General features: G+C 39.9%; 1 protein-coding gene across 1 annotated transcript in view; it reads right to left on the bottom strand.

Annotated features, from left to right (window-relative positions):
* Window positions 1–588: 588 nt before the first annotated feature.
* myom2b (myomesin 2b) overlaps window positions 589–24,250 on the bottom strand; it is a 61,381-nt gene continuing 37,719 nt past the window's right edge. Inside the window, exons 26-39 of the mRNA XM_061880277.1 lie at window positions 22,217–22,279; window positions 21,666–21,733; window positions 10,164–10,277; window positions 9,889–9,976; window positions 9,030–9,068; window positions 8,590–8,695; window positions 7,851–7,917; window positions 7,441–7,537; window positions 4,115–4,151; window positions 3,997–4,019; window positions 3,826–3,881; window positions 3,670–3,759; window positions 1,217–1,342; window positions 589–1,106 (exon numbers count right to left, since the gene is read on the bottom strand). Coding sequence (XP_061736261.1) covers window positions 894–1,106; window positions 1,217–1,342; window positions 3,670–3,759; window positions 3,826–3,881; window positions 3,997–4,019; window positions 4,115–4,151; window positions 7,441–7,537; window positions 7,851–7,917; window positions 8,590–8,695; window positions 9,030–9,068; window positions 9,889–9,976; window positions 10,164–10,277; window positions 21,666–21,733; window positions 22,217–22,279 — 1,187 coding nt within the window. The 3' untranslated portion in view covers window positions 589–893. The remainder of the gene's footprint in view (window positions 1,107–1,216; window positions 1,343–3,669; window positions 3,760–3,825; window positions 3,882–3,996; window positions 4,020–4,114; window positions 4,152–7,440; window positions 7,538–7,850; window positions 7,918–8,589; window positions 8,696–9,029; window positions 9,069–9,888; window positions 9,977–10,163; window positions 10,278–21,665; window positions 21,734–22,216; window positions 22,280–24,250) is intronic.

The following is a 24,250-nucleotide window of genomic DNA, read 5'->3' on the forward strand; positions in this document are numbered from 1 at the left end:
TACCTAATGAAGTGTTCAGTAGATAATTATTTGTGTGCTCCATTCGCACATATTTTCTCCAGTGTGTCTTCTTTTATGATGATGCAAAAGGTCAATATGGCATTGCGGGGATGTGTTTGCTGTTGATAACTGCATGGCTTGAAGAGAATGTCTATTTCTTCATGTGTGTTGACATATTCAGAGAGAACATTAGAGCAAGGACATGACTATGTGAGAAAGTATGAACGCTCACATTGACATACTGGAAAAAAAAGTTATGGAATTACATCTTGTAATGTATAAATTATGATTGGTTGTATAAAACATGTGTTGTGACTGAGAGAGGGCCAAGGCATTGATCATTTCCACAGCAGGCCCTCCCTATGGACAACGTGGACCATCCTCTCTCCCCTTGGCTACGTCTTCAAAGCAGTGTGAGAGGGAAATTAAGATATGCAAAGCATCTCAAATCATTTGTATATGTATTCATATATATATACATATATTTTTTTTACCCTTTGGTAGATTGTACAATATGAGAATACATTGCTTTGACTATTACAAAACGTGTGACAGTGCTGCTTGCAGTGTTAATTTAAACACATCAAATTGGTTTTCAAGTTTCACTTTTATTCCGCTTCATGCTAATCAAATCACACACATTTGCGATTTGAATAATTACTATATTTTGTTTCCCCAAATTCAAACATCCCACGCTGGCAACTTTTTTTTTTTCTAATGTTCTCTTATTCGTCTGCTTTTGTAATACATTTATAAGAATTTTTCAATTACCATGAATTTCCCAACACTCTAAATTAATGTCACAGAATTTGCTCAATTTGATTTTAAAGACATTAATACAAGTGCACAAAAAATTAGCACCAGTTTGTTGTTATGGTTTCTTTCTTAACCTTTTACAATTTCCTCCGAGTTGGGGTGGGACTCTTCACACCTCTTCCTGGGGCTGCCCTGGGAGGGGTGGGGCTATGAGCGGGGCGGGCGGGGGTTGGGGCTGGCGGGGTCTTGGTTTCAGGGAGCTCAATGGGCAGTTTGGGTGGGATTATTGTTTTTGTCGTCACAGTCGGTTTTGCCTCTGGGATTTTGTCACCTTGACGATACACGCTCACCTGAAATACGAGAGTCCATTATTTACGAGTACAATCAGAAAAGATTTGTACCACAAAGTTATTTTATCATTATTCTTCATAAAAAATATGGGTTTAGTGCTAAAACTTACCACAACATCCACAGACTCCCCTCCAAATTTGTTCTGGATAATCATTGAGAATTTTCCAGAATCCTCCATAGTCACACCTTTGATTGTAAGACTGGCAAACTTTCCCTGGTCCAGAGAGATCACGTACTGGAACATGAAAAGAAAGTTTTAATGGTGGCTCTTTATTCTGAATCAAATATATACAATACATTAAGAAGTGTTATACTGTATACAAATGTTTAATGGCATTAGTGCAAAGTAAAGATTTTGTTAACAATCAATATACCGTATACGTATTGATTAACCATTATTGTCTGTGGTCAAATGAGCCACTGCTAAAAAAGTATGCTAATATACATTACTGTTATGTAACTGATACTTTGTACATTATTCACCCAAGGAAATGTAGTTACTAGAGAGTCCCGATTGGATGGTTTTTCACAGGACACATTTCCAGTGTTGTTGTTTCCGAATGAGGAGAGGCTGCTCCAATACTGATATAAGTAAAGTCTGAATGTCATTAAAACAGTGGGCTCCATCTTTTGACCCTTCTTCCACTCCTGTCCTTGCACGCTACACCGATACAACAAAGAGGACGGGGAGAAGACGCTGCCGAAGGTAAATAAGACCGCCCACAAAACGGCGCATCCGGAAGCGACTGAAAGAAAGCGTTCGAAGATGATCTGTAAAAAATAATCTATGCAACAATTTGACCAAAGAACCACAATTACATGTTAAGTAGAACACAAGGAAGTGTTTTCCATTTACAAAAAAGTAATAATAATATGACTCCTTAAATGCGCTCTATAATCCTTATGTATGAACACAGATCAAAAATACACCATTCATCAGGGGTGCGTTTTATAATCCGATGAACACTACGTGCCGGAAAATACGGTATTTTATACAATAATACTGTGTGTCTGTCCTATGTACTGTATGAAGTACATACATGTGTATTTGTGTTTCTTTTGTCAGCTTTAAAAGCCTTGGTGGTGGTGGTGGGAGCTGTGTTCCGGTGAGGCACCCTGAGGTTTGGCAAACACATCACCAAGGACAAGGAAGTTCTTGTTTTAGACACACATTGTTACCAGGTGCGGGAATAAATAAAGACGAGAGCCAACTTTCAATACGTATTCCTTGCGGAACACCTCCTGTGCCATTTTTCTGACTTAAACACTTCAAAGCATCCGGGCTCCACGGCAATGCTAATGATGTAATAGCAGGAACCCCCCTCTGACTGACTAGGGAAACGCTGTCACATTTGTAGATGCAGGCTGGAAAGTAAGCCATTAAAGTATGGAAAGAGAGGGATTATTTTTACAGTGGGGCAAAAAAGTATTTAGTCAGCCACCGATTGTGCAAGTTCTCCCACTTAAAATGATGACAGAGGTCTGCATTTTCATCATAGGTACACCTCAACTGTGAGAGACAAAATGTGAAAAAAAATCCAGGAATTCACATTGTAGGAATTTTAAAGAATGTATTTATAAATTATCGTGGAAAATAATTATTTGGTCAACCATTCAAAGCTCTCACTGATGGAAGGAGTTTTGGCTCAAAATCTCACGATACATGGCCCCATTCATTCTTTCCTTAACACGGATCAATCGTCCTGCCCCCTTAGCAGAAAAACAGCCCCAAAGCATGATATTTACACCCCCATGCTTCACAGTAGGTATGGTGTTCTTGGGATGCAACTCAGTATTCTTCTTCTTACAAACACGACGAGTTGAGTTTATACCAAAAAGTTCTATTTTGGTTTTATCTGACCACATGACATTCTCCCAATCCTCTGCTGTATCCATTTTGGTATAAACTCAACTCGTCCTTGTTTTGAGGAAGAAGAATACCGAGTTGCATCCCAGGAACACCAAACCTACTGTGAAGCATGGGGGTGGTATCATCATTTTTTGGGGCTGTTTTTCTGCTAAGGGGACAGGACGATTGATCCGTGTTAAGGAAAGAATGAATGGGGCCATGTATCGTGAGATTTTCAGCCAAAACCTCCTTCCATCAGTGAAAGCTTTGAATGGTTGACCAAATACTTATTTTCTACCATAATTTACAAATACATTCCTTAAAATTCCTACAATGTGAATTTCTGGATTTTTTTTTCACATTCTGTCTCTCACAGTTGAAGTGTGCTTATGATGAAAATGCAGACCTCTGTCATCATTTTAAGTGGGAGAACTTGCACAATCGGTGGCTGACTAAATACTTTTTTGCCCCACTATATTTGTCTGGTTGTATTGACTTCAGCACCTTAAGTGTGGATACCCAAGATATGGTTTTAAAGGATGCACAGATGGATGCATGTCTAGATAGAACAAAACGACCACACTGTGTGTCGTGCTGCATGTCCAGTAAGCAACAACAAAGTGTTTTAATTATTAAGGAGATCTGAAACAAGGGCATATAAAGGTGCTGGTTTTATTCCAGAGAGATGTGTGTATTTCTTTATATTGTTTTACCTGATCGTCCCGCTCAACCTCCACTCCGTTCTTTAGCCAAGTGACCTGAGGTTTGGGGTCCCCGCACACTGTGCACGTTAAGCTCAGAGTCTACAAGAGACACACACATGTTCACACTGCACAACAACAACCTATCACAACCACTCAGGTGTTTACCTTCTTTTCCATAATGGTGACGACGTCAGGCAGCCCACCAATCACCTTACCACGGTCTGCAGAAAATCATCGACAATTCCAAAAAGTTCATATTTTTCAGTGTAATGCACAATATAGGTATTGTGTACATTAAACTGTAATAGTAGTAAGAGCAGAATATAGGACACTCACGCTTCTCAGCATAAGCCTCCGCCCTAACAAATAAAGGAAATGTATTTTAGTCCAGATAACAACGTCATAGATGTTTAAACTATGCTGATATGGATCTAATTTGAAAACATCGACTTACTTGAGTTTCAGGAACTCAGCGTATGCTTTGTCATAAACTGTAAAAAAAACAAAAAAAACATAACTTAACTTCAAAGAAATTCAACAATTGCTTCTGTTGCAGACTCTTTGAAAAAAGGTTTCATCAATAGAAATTCAAATGTTTTTGGTGAGAGTTTCAGACTTTCCCAAATGAATTTGTCATTAATTACATGAATTAAACACAATAACAATTTATTAAAGAATGATTGATTTTGCTTTAACGTTTGAACTAAGTTGGTGTGTAGAGAAAAATAGAAGTAGATGTATTAATCCCTTTGGATAGTTGGCTTTCTGAATGTTAGCCATCATATTTGAGTGGTGAAAGGGAGGTTAGCACTGTTAGGCCTGGGGAATAAATTGATTTCATCGATAAATTTAATTTAGCAACAACATGGCAAATGTTAACACGAAAGACAGCAGAACGTTTGCTCCACAGAAAAACATTGTGCTATCTGTGGCTTAGATTTATGACAACAAGCATGCAACAAGTGTTTAAAAAAGGCAGCAACACACAAACTTATTCCAGCACATGAAAAAGAGGCAACCAGCCAAGTGGAAACATACAAGTTGTTACAATGCGAATAAGACTGTGACAACACAAGCATAAACAAACCTCTGCTTAGAAGCAACTTACTGTTGTTAAATAATTCAAACAAAGTTTAATAAAAAAGAGCACATGAGAACCATTACAAAATAGCACAATTATATGTAACGCCCATACAATGGAAACATCTGTGTTAATCCACTAAAAGTATAGAGCCATCTCAATGTTGGACTTTATTATTTTCATAAGATGTACAATGTTATAATTTTGTTTAATGCATAATTTTATTCGGGACGAAAGATTAAAGTTTGCACTTTATTGACCTCAATATTGGAGTTTATTCAATAGTGTGCAATGTGAAATGCTACCTAGTATTTTATACAAGACAGATGTTTTGCCTCATAGAGCAGGTTTCTTATTTATTAAAAAAATGTATTTATACAAAGGCGCAGTTTCAATATAAGCTAATAGTAACAACTTTATAAAAATCATTCATGCTATTTATCCAAGTAAGTTTATGTCATTGATTGTCTCCATTCAAACTACTAGTTTGTGATAAAATAAAAGCAAAACTTCTTTGGAAATATGTTTGTATAATTTTTATTAGTTTCTTTAAAAGTAGGTAAAAAAATCATCGTAAATCCAATTTTTGGTGGAAAAAAATGGAGATTGTAATTTTCGGTCATATCGAAATATACTGTATCTCAATGGGCAACCGATTTAATCGGCATTTTAATGTCTCCAGGGAGAGCAATGGAATACCCGGCATCCAAAGTATTTCCCTGATATGCCCTTATATGTACCTCGATGGACTTTGCATGGCAGTGGGGTCGTTATCCCTAAGCTAGGTGTATGCCTCACAGCAATCATTCCTCCTTCTTCAGAGCTAATTGCTGCTTTTTTTGGCAGCACTTCTCGATACTGCTTTGGTAGATGTAGCAACAAACCCCCGGCATTCCACTTCTGCTTGAAAGATGATTGCCTTCCAGCATTTCTCAGATTATTCTGCAACTAAGTCAGAAAATGTGTTGTTCTTCCTCTCAAAAGCTTCTCCAACCTCACCTTCTTATGGCGCTGTCCAACTCTCTGTGACTGGGTCCTGAATTTTCTCACAAACCGGCCCCAGTCAGTCAGAATCGGCAACCAGACATCAGCCACAAAGGTTCTAAGCATAGGGACCCCCCAAGGCTGTGTGCTGATCCCCCTACTGTACACCCTTTTCACACAAGACTGTGTTGCCTCCCGGAACAACACTAGTATCATCAAGTTTGCAGATGACACTACAGTCGTCGGACTGATCACCGGGGGAGCTGAGGCGGCGTACAGAAGGGAGGTACTGAACTGGTTGCCTGGTGTCAGGATAATAATCTCTCCTTGAACACATACAAGACCAGGGAGATGATTATTGACCCACGGAGAAGTAGTGCACAGTACAAACCTTTGTACATAAGGGGGACAAACGTGGACAGGGTGAAAACCTTTAAATTCCTCGGGACCCACATCAGGGAGGACCTCACCTGGGATCACAACACCCATCAAACAATAAAGAAAGCCCAGCAGTGACTGTACTTCCTAAGAAGGCTGAGAAAATTTGGTATGCCACCCAAAATCCTCAGCAACTTCTATGGAAGTACGGTTGAGAGTGTCCTTACCATCTCAATTACGGTCTGGTATGGAAACTGTACTGCTAAGGACAGGAAGGCACTCCAGCGAGTGATTAAAACTGCTCAGTACATATCAGGAGCAGCCTTCCCCTCACTACAGGACATGTACTCTACCAGGGCCACCAAGAGAGCACACAACATCATAAAGGACGGTACACACCCCCAGCACAGTTTCTTCAGCCTCTTACTATCAGGCAGACGATACAGGAGCCTGAAATCCAGGACTACGAGACTGACAAACAGTTTCTACCCACAGGCCATCCGGCCTGTGAATGCTAACTTGCGAATGCTAGCCCCCACCCCCCGTCTTTACTTTTGTCTTTTTGAACAAAAGACAGCTACTTTGACCACCCCCGAACTGAAGAACCATCACTTTAGACACCTTTCACCTTTGATCACTAAAGACACTTTAACTGCTGCTGTGACCCAAGGTCACCTCCATATTTATACTGTTGACTGTCAATCGGAATGTGCAATAATGTTATGTTACTTACTGTGCCTTGTATATACTTTTTTATTTTCATTTTTATTTTTTAGCTAAGTATCATGCGACTTGTTGAAGGGTGGACTAGCAAAGTAAGATTTTCATTGTACGGCAAACTGTCTGTTTAACTGTGTGTATAACAATAAACAATCTTGAATCTTGAATCTTGAATCTGTCGGGTCCATGACACAATCCAGTTTTGCTGTTAGAAACCACAGAATTATGCCTGGCCAGAGTGTCGTCACTATCTTAGAGGAAAACCCTAGCATTTTTTCCAGGTCTACTTCCAACCTTGAGCAGCCTGTAGAACGCTTGGTTGCTTTTGTTTGGTGCTCTTGATGATGGCTTGCTGTGTGAAGTGGACCTTGTTTGATAACAATAATAATGGTAACAAATAGTTGGCAGTGCCTTTCTGGACACCCAAAGCCCTTTACGCTGATAACCCTTTATTCATTCTGGTAATGGTAAGCTACATCTGTCGCCACAGCTACCCAGGGGTACACTGACGGTAAAGAGGCTGCCAGTTTGCGCCAACCCCTACCACCAAGCATTCATTCACTTTTATACAGCACTGAAGACTAATGATGATGAAAATGATAAACAAGAGGACTGACCATCACCACTAAGATCCAGTGTGCGCTTGTGTGAGTCTTCAGGGTCGGTTATCACGATGGAGTATTTCCCTTTGTCCTTGTCGGTTGGTTCAACCACCTAAGCATCAATAAGTCCATTAAGCCACATCATTTCATCAGTGTCCGTCTGTTTCATAATACCTGTATGACTAGGACTCATGTTTTATTCATTCTGCAGGTAATTATGATGATGACACTTTATGGTACAAGATTAAAAAAAAATAGAAGATGGTGTTTCAATAATTTATTTTAATGAAGTCTAAAAGGTATGAGGTGGAGTTTATTTGTTTCATTCACCTAGAGGTCATCTGACTCTAACCTTTGCACATGCACTCCCATGCAAATCACCCACGGTAGAATGCACCTAAATGTAGAGAAGAACAAGCTAATACCTCCATTGTTGCCATAGCAGGGGATCCTCCTATTACAATCTTGTCACTGGGGGAGAGTTTTTTCTCACTGTGGAGACACAAGCAAAAGGGAGAGATGTTAGGGTTGTGCGAGTCTGTACGTAATTATTGTTTATATGTGAGTGTGTGCAGTCTACTTCAGACGTAATGGAAAACCATGTTTACATGCCAGCCTAATGTTACGCTTAGGGATAGCAATTTCTCCCTCTCTTGCGATCTGTCACTCTCTCGTGTGCACTCACAGAAGGCGTGAGCAGAGGTTACAAATCTCATCTCCGTAATTTGTGTTCTCTGAATAATTAAATAACCTGAAAAGCCTCCACTAACCCGTGTCACCCTTCTGCCTTCTTTCCTCTTTATTCTTTCCATCCGCTCCCTGCCTGCTCTTGTACACCATTTCCACCCGTGTCCACATTTCACATTCTCTAGGGCCCCGTGGAGTGCTTTTAAGTGCACAAATGTCCTCGCTTCTTCATAGAAAATGACAGGGGGTGATTTTAGTCACAAAACATGCCAATTTTACTGCAATAACAGGGATAATGAAAGTGTTTGCAACGGCCCTCCCAAAGTGTATTGTTTTTGCCTCGACTTCAGAGAAAAAACAAACAACTCGTGTTTTGTTATCTGCAGCTCTACTTTCATTATTCCTGCCATGGCAGTAGCAATGATTGCAGTCGTGGGTTTGAAGCAGTGAGAGGCGCGCACTGAAACAATGCCTTACCCGTAGTACCAAGTGATGTTCATCTCTGAGGTATAATACTTCATGGCACATTGCAGCTGAATGCCAGTGGCCGTGCAGTGGATCACCAACTCCTGTGCAGTTGCTCCTGGGGAGGGATGGAGGTGAGGGAGGGTTGTAGAGGTCATTTTTGAAAATCACACAGCCACATTTGCACTGGTGAGAGCCACTTTGCACTTTCCCCCAACATAAAGGGAAGTGCAATTCAATTCCAGCCTACATTCATGAAGAGACTAAAATAGAATCATCATTTTTGAGAAAGTATTCTGGATGAAGCATTCTTCTTTCTCTTCCTTTACATTTCTGCTTTAAATAAGGGTAATTATTGAACTCGAAGGTAACAATTTGTAGCTTTTGTGGGGTCAAAAAAGGTACAAACTATAACACAACTTTTTATGTGTGTAGAAAGGCAAGACACCTACCAGCCAGTCGGGTGATCTGGTTTATGGTCTCTTCAAATACTAGAAAAATAAGACACACAAATGAAGAGGGTGTAAAGTCACAAAGTTGCCGTCTGGCTGCTGCTTAAAAGGATGAAAACAATTAAACTTAATGTGTTGATTTGCAATTGAGAATCATGTGCCATGTGGTTAATTGGCTATTAGGAAGTCAATTATGCTGTTATTCATGTTATATGGTATCTTGAACCATAGCGATAGATGAACTGCAGACATTAGTAAATACAATTTAATCATTTAAATACAGCAGCACACAGGGGTCAGGAATGTACACCCACTGGACACTTCATTAGGTTCGCTCACACAAAGCAATACAAATTAATCTGAAATGTGGGCTCTTGTGTAGCTGAATTAAGTAATTATTACAAGGACTAATCACAACGCTGCAGTTCTGTATCTAAAACTGTCAATCAAAAAAGAGTGTGTTTGATGATAGATTATGTGTTGTGTACCTAAGCGTACCTAATGAAATGGCTGGTGACATTACAGAATTAGTCCTTAACCATGATTTTAACCCTAAACTTACATGAGAAAAAATAGACAACCATATCATATTTTCTGAGAAATGCTTCCAGGCCTGTGGGTGAACAAGCTGTCACATCTTGCTATTTTTATACAGCAGTTAAAGGTTACAGGATCTGAAATTGGATGGGGATTTATAGTGAACGGCATAGCCACAGATGCAGTGTTCCTACCTAAAATATGCTCTGTTCTTCACCCTTTTTTGATGAGTTAGCTCCATATTAGTGCATACATTTATTGTGTGAGTTGATCTTCATTTTGCCCTTATTAATAAGTGCAGTGAATAATTCAGTTTGTTTACCTTTTCCAGAAATGTCAATTTGGCTCATGTCCTTTCCTCTATCATCACTGATTGTGGCTTTGTAAATTCCTGTTGTTTTCAGAGAAAACTGGACAACACATATAGGAAATGATTATTTGGCTTACATTTTTTGACACATTAACTAATTGTCAAATGTTGCAAAAATGACATTTTAGATGTTTGTGCACACTGAGATAACTTCTATTTTCATATATGTCTGTAGCATTGTAGACCTACCCACTTATGAATAGACAACTGTACAAAAATGTACTCACCAGTTTAATGGGCAGTTTACAGACTCCCGATACCAAGTCAGGCTTTACATCAGGGATTATTTCTTCGTTTTCTCTAAACCAATGGAACTCAGATTCTTTCTTCAAGTTAGCAACCTAAAATGAAAAACACAATAGCAACACACAACGTTTAGAGTACTGCATGGCAAAAAAAAAACAGCAGACTGCGTAAATAATTCATGGTTAACTAATTTGCAACCATTAGATCAATGAAAACTCAAAATGATCAGCAGGAGACCAATTCAGGTTTTGTGCATGACGATAACCAAATGTGTTGGAGGTGTTGAAACATTTATCTAACTACTGTGCAATTACAAACTAGTGGATAATTGAGTGAGCTTTCCCCAGCTGGTGAAATTAGTGCATTATTATTTCTGCATCCAAGCTTCTTCAGTGCTTTTGGAATCAGTGTTGTGTTATATCATGACCACCAAAAATGTAAGTGCTGCATTTAGTTTGTTTGGTTGTAGCTCCTCTCTGAGCTGCCACCATATCGTGGTAGAGGAGTTTGCGTGTCCCAATGATCGTAGGAGCTATGTTGTCCGGGGACTTTATGCCCCCTGGTAGGGTCTCCCAAGGCAAACAGGTCCTAGGTGAGGGATCATACAAAGAGCAGCTCGAATACCTTAATGAAGAAGACAAATCATGGACCCAGATTTCCCTTGCCCGGACGCGGGTCACCGGGGCCCCCCTCTGGAGCCAAGCCTGGAGGTGGGGCACGATGGCGAGCGCCTGGTGGCCAGGCCTGTTCCAATGGGTCCGGGCCGGGCACAGCCTGAAGAGACAACATCGGTCACCCCTCCAATGGGCTCACCACCCATAGGAGGGGCCATAGAGGTCGGGTGCAATGTGAGCTGGGCGGCAGCCGAAGGCAGGGCACTTGGGGGTCCGATCCCCGGCTACAGAAGCTAGCTCTTGGGACGTGGAATGTCACCTCCCTGGGGGGGAAGGAGCCTGAACTAGTGCGCGAAGTGGAGAAGTTTCGGCTGGATATAGTCGGACTCACTTCGACGCACAGCAAGGTTTCTGGAACCACTTCTCTCGAGAGGGGCTGGACTCTCTTCCACTCTGGCGTTGCCGGCACTGAGGAGAGGCGACGGGCTGGGGTGGCAATTCTTGTTGCCCCCCGGCTCAAAGCCTGCACGTTGGAGTTCAACCCAGTGGACGAAAGGGTAGCTTCCCTCCGCCTTCGGGTGGGGGGACGGGTCCTGACTGTTGTTTGTGCTTACGCACCAAAAAGCAGTTCAGAGTACCCACCCTTTTTGGGTACACTCAAGGGAGTACTGGAAAGTGCTCCCCCGGGTGATTCCCTTGTCCTACTGGGGGACTTCAACGCTCATGTTGGCAACGACAGTGAAACCTGGAGAGGCGTGATTGGTAAGAATGGCCGCCCGGATCTGAACCCGAGTGGTGTTTTGTTATTAGACTTTTGTGCTCGTCGCAGTTTGTCCATAACAAAACACCATGTTCAAACATAAGGGTGTCCATATGTGCACTTGGCACCAGGACACCCTAGGCCGCAGTTCCATGATCGACTTTGTAGTTGGGTCATCGGATTTGCGGCCTCATGTTTTGGACACTCAGGTGAAGAGAGGGGCGGAGCTTTCTACCGACCACCACCTGGTGGTGAGTCTGCTGTGATGGCGGGGAAGGATGCCGGACAGACCTGGCAGGCCCAAACGCATTGTGAGGGTCTGCTAGGAACGTCTGGCAGAGTCTCCTGTAAGAGAAAGTTTCAATTCCCACCTCCGGAAGAACTTTGAACATGTCATGAGGGAGGTGCTGGACATTGAGTCCAAGTGGACCATGTTCCGCACCTCTATTGTCGAGGCGGCTGATCGGAGGTGTGGCCGCAAGGTAGTTGGTACCTGTCGGGACAGTAATCCTAAAACCCGTTGGTGGACACCAGTGGTGAGGGATGCCGTCAAGCTTAAGAAGGAGTCCTATTGGGTTCTTTTGGCTCATAGGACTCCGGAGGCAGTGAACAGGTACCGACAGGCCAAGCGGTGTGCAGCTTCAGCGGTCGCGGAGGCAAAAACTCGGACATGGGAGGAGTTCGGGGAAGACATGGAAAACGACTTCTGGACAACTTCGAAGCGATTCTGGACCACCATCCGCCACCTCAGGAAGGGGAAGCAGTGCACTATCAACACCGTGTATGGTGCGGATGGTGTTCTGCTGACCTCAACTGCGGATGTTATGGATAGGTGGAAGGAATACTTTGAAGACCTCCCCAATCCCACCAACACGTCTTCCTATGAGGAAGCAGTGCCTGGGAAATCTGCGGTGGGTTCTCCTATTTCCGGGGCTGAGGTTGCTGAGGTAGTTTAAAAGCTCCTCGGTGGCAAGGCCCCAGCGATGGATGAAATCTGCCCAGAGTTCCTTAAGACTCTGGATGCTGTGGGGCTGTCTTGTTTGACAAGACTCTGCAGCATCGCGTGGGCATCGGGTGCGGTACCTCTGGATTGGCAGACCGGGGTGGTGGTCCCTCTCTTTAAAAAGGGGGACCGGAGGGTGTGTTCCAACTATCGTGAGATCACACTCCTCAGCCTTCCCGGTAAGATTTATTCAGGTGTACTGGACAGGAGGCTACGCTGGATAGTCGAACCTCGGATTCAGGAGGAACAGTGTGGTTTTTGTCCTGGTCGTGGAACTATGGACCAGCTCTATACTCTCGGCAGGGTTCTTAAGGGTGCATGGGAGTTTGCCCAACCGGTCTACATGTGCTTTGTGGACTTGGAGAAGGAATTCGACCGTGTCTCTCAGGAAGTCCTTTGGGGAGTGCTCAGAGAATATGGGGTATCGGACTGTCTTATTGTGGCGGTCCGCTCCCTGTACGATCAGTGCCAGAGCTTGGTCCGCATTGCCGGCAGTAAGTCGAACACATTTCCAGTGAGGGTTGGACTCCGCCAAGGCTGTTCTTTGTCACAGAATCTGTTCATAACTTTTATGGACAGAATTTCTAGGCGCAGTCAAGGCGTTGAGGGGTTCCTGTTTGGTGGCCGTGGGATTAGGTCTCTACTTTTTGCAGATGATGTGGTCCTGATGGGTTCATCTGGCCGGGATCTTCAGCTCTCACTGGATCGGTTCGCAGCCGAGTGTGAAGCGACCGAAATGAGAATCAGCACCTCCAAGTCTGAGTCCATGGTTCTCACCCGGATAAGGGTGGAATGCCATCTCCGGGTTGGAGAGGAGACCCTGACCCAAGTGGAGGAGTTCAAGTACCTAGGAGTCTTGTTCACGAGTGAGGGAAGAGTGGATCGTGAGATCGACAGGCGGATCAATGCGGCGTCTTCAGTAATGCTGATGTTGGAACGATCCGTTGTGGTGAAGAAGGAGCTGAGCCGGAAGGCAAAGCTCTCAATTTACCGGTTGATCTATGTTCCCATCCTCACCTATGGTCATGAGCTTTGGGTCATGACCGAAAGGATAAGATCAAGGGTACAAGCGTCCGAAATGAGTTTCTCCCGCTGGGTGGCGGGCTCTCCCTTTGAGAGAGGGTGAGAAGCTCTGCCATCCGGGAGGAGCTCAAGGTAAAGCCGCTGCTCCTCCACATCGAGAGGAGCCATATGAGGTGGTTCGAGCATCTGGTCAGGATGCCACCCGAATGCCTCCCTAGGGAGGTGTTTAGGGCACGGCCAACCGGTAGGAGGCCACGGGGAAGACCCAGGACACGTTGGGAAGACTATGTCTCCCGGCTGCCCTGGGAATGCCTCAGGATCCTCCGGGAAGAGCTGGACGAAGTGGCTGGGGAGAGGGAAGTCTGGGCTTCCTTGCTTAGGCTGCTGCCCCCGCGAACCGACCTCAAATAAGCGGAAGAAGATGGATGGATGGATGGTTATAGCTGGTTTGAATGGGAATATGCTCAGCGCACTAGTATGTTCTGTGTTGTCAATTCACAAAGACGGAAGTTAGGCATCAAATAGGCTTATCAATCAGAGGTCTGAATCTAACAGTCTGTACTGCCTCCTTCAATCTACCTCTCTAAAGCACTTTTGATGGTGCCTACTTCATCTTTCTTTGGAGCAATTCAAAGCTAAAAGTGTTATACCTCCATTCCAAATGTTTTGTGGGTACATTTAAATGTCAAAAGTAAATCTTGCTCTAATGCATTAATGTAGGCAACCTCAGGTTGTATAACTCATTGCTAAGTGTGTTTAGGTTCAGTGCATGTGGGTGTTCGTTAAGAGTCACTTTGGGCAGTTACTTTCACACTGCCAAAGGGATGACAAAGGCTGCCCTGTCACCCTAAAGTTATAACCTGCAGTTAGTCATCCTAAATAATGTAGTCCTCCTTAACTAATCACACGATAACCACTTTATTATTAGCAGGATGACATCTGATTGTAAAGTATGCATTCCCATCAGTTGATTCTCATTTGCAAATATTTATTTCAATCTACAGTGGTACCGCAACTTAAGAGTACTAAGAGGGTTTTGAGAAAAGAGCTGTCTCGTTTCTAATTGCTATGCATTGGGTTGCAAGCAAAAATTTGAGTTACAAGCAGCCCTGGCATTGGTTGACGTAGCAAATGCCACAGTGAACCCCATAAGGTCTAACTAAAACATCTGGTCTTACTCGCTGGCACGCGCTTATACTCAAAGATCGACATAACTTTGTTTTTCTAACCTTGGTAAGGAAGAAAGCGAATGTAAAGGAGAAGTGAATGGTATTCATTCAATTTAAAAAAAAAATCTTAAATAACAGAACAAAGTGTGTAGTGAACTTGGCAAATCAATTTGAGCTTATCACTTCTAGTCTGCACCATACTGAAGCAGAGTGAGTAACGCCAGTCAAGAACATTGAAATAATATCTAGACGACCAGAAAATATGGAAAAGCCACCAATGGTGTGTTTGACGAAGAAGCAGCGTGAAGAAAATAGTGTTGATGTCGATTCTCCAAGGCATTTAGACATTTATAAAAATAAAAAAAAAAGAACACTAGTGACACAGTGGCTTACACTTGCATCGCGTCTCATAAGCTTGACAACACACAGTGTCCAATATTTTCACAAAGATAAAATAAGTCATATTTTTGGTTTGTTTAATAGTCAAAACAAATTTACATTATTGCAATCAGTTGATAAAACATTGTCCTTTACAATTATAAAAGCTTTTTAAAAAAAAATCTACTACTCTGCTAGCATGTCAGCAGACTGGGGTAGATCCTGCTGAAATCCTATGTATTGAATGAATACAGAATCGTTTTGAATCAGAAAAATATTGTTTTTGAATCGAGAATCGCGTTGAATCGAAAAAATCGATATATTATCGAATCGTGACCCCAAAAATCGATATTGAATCGAATCGTGGGACACCCCAAAGATTCGCAGCCCTAATATATATATATATATATATATATATATATATATATATATATATATATATGGTGTGGCGCAGTTGGGAGAGTGGTCGTGCGCAACCCGAGAGTCCCTGGTTCAATCCCCACCAAGTACTTCACCCTTGCTCCTGATGGGTGCTGGTTAGCGCCTTGCATGGCAGCTCCGTCCATCAGTGTGTGAATGTGTGTATAAATGGGTGAATGTGGAAGCAGTGTCAAAGCGCTTTGAGTACCTTGAATATATATATATATATATATATATATATATATATATATACATATATATTATACATATATATATATATATATATATATATATGTATATATATATATATATCCATACATATATATATATATATATATATATATATACATATACATATATATATATATATATATACATACATATATATACATATACATATATATATATATATATATATATATATATATATATATATATATATATATATATATACATATATATATATATATACATATATATATATATACATATGTCTTGATTGGATTATCCGGAGAATAGTGCTCGATACCGTGGTAGAGCGCAATATGTAGGTGTGGGAAAAAAATCACAAGACTACTTCATCTCTACAGATCTGTTTCATGAGGGGTTCCCTCAATCATCAGGAGATTTTAATGGAAGCATTCACATACAATGGTTTATTTAGAGCACAGAGTGGGTGGGTACAAGCAGGCGTAGGGTGTGGTGATTGGCTCATGTGTTACCTAGGAGGTGTTTCCGTCTATGGCGGCATGTTGAAATGATTTCACCGCGCTTGTTGAGGGATGATAGCTCTGGATGATATATAATAAACAGTTTCTCTTTCAAGCATAGGTTGCATCTTTTATTACCACTGTTGTAAGGTGTGCTGGATGCAAGAATTTGCCATGTTATTGAATATTCAACATTATTGTCTTTGAGGTTCCAAATGTGTTTGCTGAGTTCTGTAGAATTCTGCAAAGTCTGGTTTCTAAAGGAGGCGTTGTGATTATTCCATCTTGTTTTGAACGCTCCTTCGGTTAATCCTACGTACGTGTCGGATGTGTTAATGTCCTTGCGTATTACCTTTGCTTGGTAAACGACTGATGTCTGTAAGCACCTTCCGTTGAGAGGGCAATCAGGTTTCTTGCGACAGTTACATTCGTTATTGGTTTCAGAGTCGTTTAGTCTGGGGGTAGGCAGTCCTTTTGCAATTGCTTTGTTGTGGTTTGAAATGATTTGTTGCATGTTATTCATACAGCTGTAGCTCAATTTAATGTTGTTCTTGTTGAATATTTTTCTTAGGGTGTTGCCTTTGGGGAAGTGTTTGTCGATCAGAGTGAGGAACTTGCGGCCGATGTTGGTTGAGACGTCTTTGCTGAATGGCGGATTGTACCAGATGATGTTGTTTCGTTTTCTGCTCTTTTTTGGTTGGTTTCCTGGGGTGGGTTCATAGGTGAGGGTGAAGTTGTATCCGCTTTCATCAAGTGCTTTCTGGTACGGGGGGGTTGCTTGGTCGAATTCAGCTTTGCTGGATGACAGCATCGATAGCCTTTTATTAATTCCGGTAGGTATTCTTTTCGTGGCGGTGGGTGGGTGGTTGCTGTCGTGGTGCATGTATTGGAGTGTTGTGTTGGGTTTCGTGAATGGTTGGTAGCTGTTATTTCTCAGGTTGAAAGTGACGTCGAGGAAGTTGACGGTTTGCTTGTTGGCTTCAATCGTGATCCGTAGGCCGTTTTCTTTGAAGATTTGGCATATGCGCTTCTTGGTGTTCTCGCTGCTCCTTGGCGAGGCGCGGCACACTGCCAGTCCATGTATGAATAACATGCAACAAATAATTTCAAACCACAACAAAGCAATTGCAAAAGGACTGCCTACCCCCAGACTAAACGACTCTGAAACCAATAACGAATGTAACTGTCGCAAGAAACCTGATTGCCCTCTCAACGGAAGGTGCTTACAGACATCAGTCGTTTACCAAGCAAAGGTAATACGCAAGGACATTAACACATCCGACACGTACGTAGGATTAACCGAAGGAGCGTTCAAAACAAGATGGAATAATCACAACGCCTCCTTTAGAAACCAGACTTTGCAGAATTCTACAGAACTCAGCAAACACATTTGGAACCTCAAAGACAATAATGTTGAATATTCAATAACATGGCAAATTCTTGCATCCAGCACACCTTACAACAGTGGTAATAAAAGATGCAACCTATGCTTAAAAGAGAAACTGTTTATTATATATCATCCAGAGCTATCATCCCTCAACAAGCGCAGTGAAATCATTTCAACATGCCGCCATAGACGGAAACACCTCCTAGGTAACACATGAGCCAATCACCACACCCTACGCCTGCTTGTACCCAACCACTCTGTGCTCTATATAAACCATTGTATGTGAATGCTTCCATTAAAATCTCCTGATGATTGAGGGAACCCCTCATGAAACAGATCAGTAGAGATGAAGTAGTCTTGTGATTTTTTTCCCACACCTACATATATATATACATATATATATATATATATATATATATATGTATATATATATATATATATATATATATATATATATATATATATATATATATATATATATATATACATATATATATATACATATATATATATATATATATGTAACGGTGTAGAAAACAGAATATCCTCATGCTTGATTAAATTATGAATGAAGTGTTGCAACAGCGCCTGTTGCTGGCGAGAAGTGGTATTTACGGTCAACTGTGGGAAGTGCTCAGTACTGTGGCGCCTCCAAACTGGTGAGACACGTTTTTGTATTGTCCGGGATTGATTACTAATTAGTGAATATTGACTGCTTATATTTTGATTACTACTTTGTAACAGACACATAAAAAGTTTCGCTAATTGGTATTGACCAAAACTGTATCCTAGAGTGATATTTTAAAGACAATAACACACTTTTACTGTGTAAACTAATTGGTGATTATTGATGTGTAATTTAGAGAATCTCGTGACCCAAGTGGACTCACAATCTCACAATTTGCACTGTTTTACAGGTAATATTATATTTTATACCACTGTGTTTGTTTGGCTGTTCACATATTTGTCCTCACCTATTGTTATGATGCTAATGCTAGCATGGCTAGGCCGCAGCCTGGTTTATCAACCGCATGGTTTGAAGAAGCCATTTTGGATGCGAGGTGTGTTTAGGGACATCCTCTAAAATGTAGTTCTGTAAATTTGCTTTGTATTTTGCATATTAAAAAAAGGATTATTGTTAATTTGAGCACACCATTGTCAGTACATGTGAAACCATTGAAGAAATTAATATGATAATTGGTATAAAGATTTGGTCTAAACACTATACGATCACACCCAAATGTAACATGTTGTTTGTACAATGAAACTATGGTTTGTTATGTCAAACATCAGAACTGTGACGCCTCCAAACTGAGAATCCCGTGACCCAAGTGGACTCACAGTCTCACAATTTGCACTGTTTTACAGGACACTGTAATAAAAGAAATTCATAATCCACCTGGTGCCAGTGATATGTTGAAGCGAGAGCAGTGTGGAGCTGCATTTTGCCACATACAGTTGTGGACCGTTACATATATATATATATATATATATATATATATATATATATATATATATATATATATATATATATATATATATATATATATATGTATATATATATATATATACATATATATATATATATGTACAGGAGAGGGTAGTAAGGGGCTACACTTACTCTACTTTTTGGACAAATTTTTACTTGTCTGAGTAGTTTTAATGTAACATATGTTTCGCTTTCACTTGAGTATATTTTAGTAAAATAAACCAGAGTTTTACTCCGTTACATTAAGTTTACGATCATTACATTTATTTATATGACACATGTTTTCATTTATTGATCAAGGCTTGCATAGACATGTTCTTATGTCAGGGAGCAGATACTGTCACATGACTCTGTTTCGCCAATCCAACGTAAACTGTAGTGACGTTTTGATTTAATTTCACCAATCAAACAACCACAAAGTACAGCTGTAGGAAGCCGAAATAGGTCAGTATATTTAAAGTATATGATAAAATAGAGACCTACTTACTTGTTTAATAAGTATCAGAATGTTTCCAAATAAGACATTTTAATTATGTCACATGACGCAAGCACATCCCTGCAATTTGAGAGAACTGCTGAACAGAAACTTCCTAAAATAGTTGACTAAAATAAAAAAAATGTGTATGTCTCTGACGATCCCAATAACCACAAATATTATTTAAACACATTAAACCATTACCAACAACATCAAAAAGCAGTGGACATTTGAACTTATCTGTTAGATCCATAGCTTTAAAGTTAGTAGTGCTAACTTATTAGCATGTAGCATTATCTTCTTTGACTATATTTACATTTCCACATAGCTAAACAAGCTGAAATGACCACACATGCCCCTGAGTGTACCAGAGGCACAGTGCGTACGGTCATCAGTCACATTAGAGATAAGAGCACGGAAACTAGAACTTCACACGTAGCTGTGAAAATAGAAGAAACTGAATTATTTGACAAATCTGATTCATTTTATACATATAAACATACTGACTGTAAAAAGTGACATGTCAGACTGGGCAGCAAAATAAAATATAATTAAACGATTACGTTTAAACTATAGTAACAGTTACATTTATATCATGTGCTGTCATGTGTGTCAGTAGAAATGTTCACATTTCAGCTAACAGGAATTTTACTTCCAACTAGAGAAACCATGTTGAAGTAAAGCGTAAACTTATGCCTTACAAACACACTCACACACACGCGCACACTACACACGCACACACACCAACTACAATTGTTATCCAAAAACCAATAAAAAAACTACTAGATACATCAGAAGTTACTCAAAATTTACTCAATACTTAAATAGTTTTTTTCACAGAATACTTACCCTTTTTTAGATGACTACTTTTTACTTTTACTTCAGTCATGTTATTCTAAAGTAACGTTACTCTTACTTGAGTACAAATCTTTCAGTACACTACCCACACACACACACACACACACACACACACACACATACATACATACATATATATACAGTATATATATGTGTATATATACATATATATATATATATATATATATATATATATATATATATATATATATATATATATATATATATACACATATATATATATACATGTGTATATATACATATACCTGTCATATATATATATATATACAGTATATACATTCAGTATACTGTATATTGATCGATAATGGGCTTCACGGTGGCAGAGGGGTTAGTGCGTCTGCCTCACAATACGAAGGTCCTGCAGTCCCGGGTTCAATCCCTGGCTCGGGATCTTTCTGTGTGGAGTTTGCATGTTCTTCCCGTGAATGCGTGGGTTACCTCCGGGTACTCCGGCTTCCTCCCACTTCCAAAGACATGCACCTGGGGATAGGTTGATTGGCAACACTAAAATTGGCCCTAGTGTATGAATGTGATTGTGAATGTGGTCTGTCTATCTGTGTTGGCCCTGCGATGAGCTGAGATAGGCGCCAGTGCCCCCTTGACCCTAAAAGGGAAAAAGCGGTAGAAAATAGATGGATGGATGTTCTATAAATAAATGTAACGATCAGAAGGAATTTCATTGTAAACTAATTTAAGTAGTGTTTTTTCTTCTTAAAAATAGTGAAAGTAAAAAGAATGTTACACTAAAACTACTCTGACAAGTAGAATTTATCCCAAAAATTACTTAAATAAATGTAGCGTGTTACTACCCACCTCTATATATATATATATATATATATATATATATATATATATATATATATATATATATATATATATATATATATATATATATATATATATATATACGTAGTAACTATTATCTGTAAAGCTATAACCTGTACATATTTACATACATATAATAATATATTGTATGTTCATTTGTTTTTCTATATTAATCACAAAGGCAAAAAGGAAATCAGGCCTAATTTTGGGAAGTCTCTCCTTGGACCTGATCGTTAAAGACTATTATTCCCTGCACCAACTCTCAGATGAATGGCTGCATGGGGATCCACAAGTGAGCCTTGTGTTTGTTTCAAGTGCAAATGTTCAATAATTGAGTTTGGCTGAGTATACCTTGCACGCCAGTGTGACTGAGCAGTCATCTCCCACGTGAAGGGACAGGAACTCGCTGAAGTGGGGGCCTGTTGTGACGCAATGGGACACAAAAACACAGAGATGAAACATAATTATGATTAACTACTTGTGGTCTTTTATAGCCTTAACTGCAGGCATAACGGAATAAATATGAATAATTTAAAGGTGAGTTAACATCTTTTAATGCAAAACTTGTCTCTGATATGGAAAGTGTGGCCGCCTATATTGTACACTGGTGTACTCCGCCATAAAATGCCGTCCAGTACAAGAGTGGTATAAAAAAAAAAGCTGATTTTACCAGGATAATGATGCTCAATCATTATATTGTATAGGTTTAGCATCATATTGAGAGGGTTTTCTTTTACAATAGGTAAAAACTGTTGCCCTTGAATCTGACTCTGTATAATATGTACAATGCACAGTGCGAGTATGATGAGGAGTATTTAAGTAATTTCTAATTTGAAGTATGCGTTTCTTTTGTGTAGACTAAAGGCTTATTTAAGTGAAGTACAGGGATAAGTGTTTCTTACCCTCTTTGACTCTGATGTATTCTCTCCTCTGATATTCAGCCTCAGCCAGCGCTGCCTTGAAGGCTGTACACACAGAGAATAATTTAAACAGGTCTGCAAATGTTTTCTTATACTGTGCATCCTTTTTGAGTGAGTGGACATTTTCCAAGAATTATAAAATCAAGCATGTGTTTGTTACCACATTGCTCTCCTTATAAACTATTTATTTAGTTTGGCTCACTGTATATAGTGGACTAGAAGCCGCACCGGTATATAAACCACACCAGACTATAGCCGCAGATATATACAATACCTACTGGTACATTGTGAAATTAAATAGAAAGAGTTTGTAAATGTTTATTGTTTCCAAACGGTGCCTGTAACAAAGCAGTGAAATGGACAACATTTTCGCCTTTTTTAACAATGTTCAAGATGTTTATCAGGATTTTTCTTCCTTGTATTTTGTAAACCCTGAGTGTAAACAGTTTCTTAAAGTGGATCGTTGTAGAACATTGTTTGATTTATTCGCTTAATCCATTCCATAATTTAGCCATTAGCGAAGAAAAATCCATTGATTAGCCGCACCTTTGTATAAAACGCAAAGGTTGAGAGCTTGGGTAAATATCAATGTCTTGTTGTCCAGAAAATACGATAGTTCTCTTGCCAAAATGTTGTTGTGTTTTGTACCGAGCATGCGCATGCACAATTAAAACCTGAATTGCATGGTAATAGACAACCACTACGCATACCGGTACCAGCATCCTCAAATTGCATAAGTAACATTAGGGCTGGGTAATTTTGGCAAACATCTAAATCACGATTAATTGAAGCTTCTACTTTGATTCTGGTTGAACCACAATTATTCAACTCTCAAATGATTTGTTGATGGTTTATATTGGGTGGGATTATCATTCTGAATATATGTGAATGAAATTAAATATGATATGTATCCTGTTAAAGTACCTAATACTGTCAAGCATCAGATGATTACATATTGTATTGATGATTAATAATCAGACTATGTGAGTGATGGGGGACAATATAAGTCTTTGCTTCTTCCTGCTCTGTATCTATTTTGGATACACGCACTGTTTTTGTTTCTAATAAATGTACTTTTATTATTGCTATTGTTTTTTGCAGATGAACATATAGAATTGGAGAAGCTGTTTTTGTTTAAATTGTGTAGCTTGTTCGTTGTGCGACACAAAAATTCAACAGGAGCGACAGTTTTTGTTTTTTTTTACAATTCCTAGAGTCTATATTTACTCACATATGCAAGTAAATTTGTCGCAACGTACACCTCTGAGTGATATGATTTTTCGTGTTTTTTAGTCAGTACAGATTGGAGTCCTATTGCACTGTGTTGTGCATTACAACCATCTGTTGATGCAGTAGCTATAGTATCTTACCACTTGCCGTAGCTAGCTTACAGCTAATGCCTTAGCATGCCGTTGCTTGGCAGTGTGTTACTACACTAGAAAAATAGTTCCTCAATGTTCGCTCTTTCAATAACAATGTAGCTGCAGCTTGGTAACTATACTGTATAGCAGGGGTCACCAACGCAGTGCCCGCGGGCACCAGGTAGCCCGTAAGGACCAGATGAGTCGCCCGCTGGCCTGTTCTAAAAATAGCTCAAATAACAGCACTTACCAGTGAGCTGCCTCTATCTTTAAAATTGTATTTATTTACTGGCTAGCTGGTCTCGCTTAGCTCGACATTTTTAATTCTACGAGAGACAAAACTGGAATAGAATTTGAAAATACAAAAAATTATTTTAAAGACTTGGTCTTCACTTGTTTAAATAAATTCATTTATTTTTTTACTTTGCTTCTTATAACTTTCAGAAAGACAATTTTAGAGAAAAAATACAACCTTAAAAATTATTTTAGGATTTTTAAACACATATACCTTTTTACCTTTTAAATACCTTCCTCTCCTTTCCTGACATTTGAAATCAATATTCAAGTACATTTATTTTTTTTTTTTGTAAAGAATAATAAATACATTTGAATTCAATTCTTCATTTTACCTTCCGTTTTTTTGACAAAGAATATT

Source organism: Nerophis ophidion, linkage group LG02 (genome assembly GCF_033978795.1).
Source record: "Nerophis ophidion isolate RoL-2023_Sa linkage group LG02, RoL_Noph_v1.0, whole genome shotgun sequence".
NCBI classification, from domain to species: domain Eukaryota; kingdom Metazoa; phylum Chordata; class Actinopteri; order Syngnathiformes; family Syngnathidae; genus Nerophis; species Nerophis ophidion.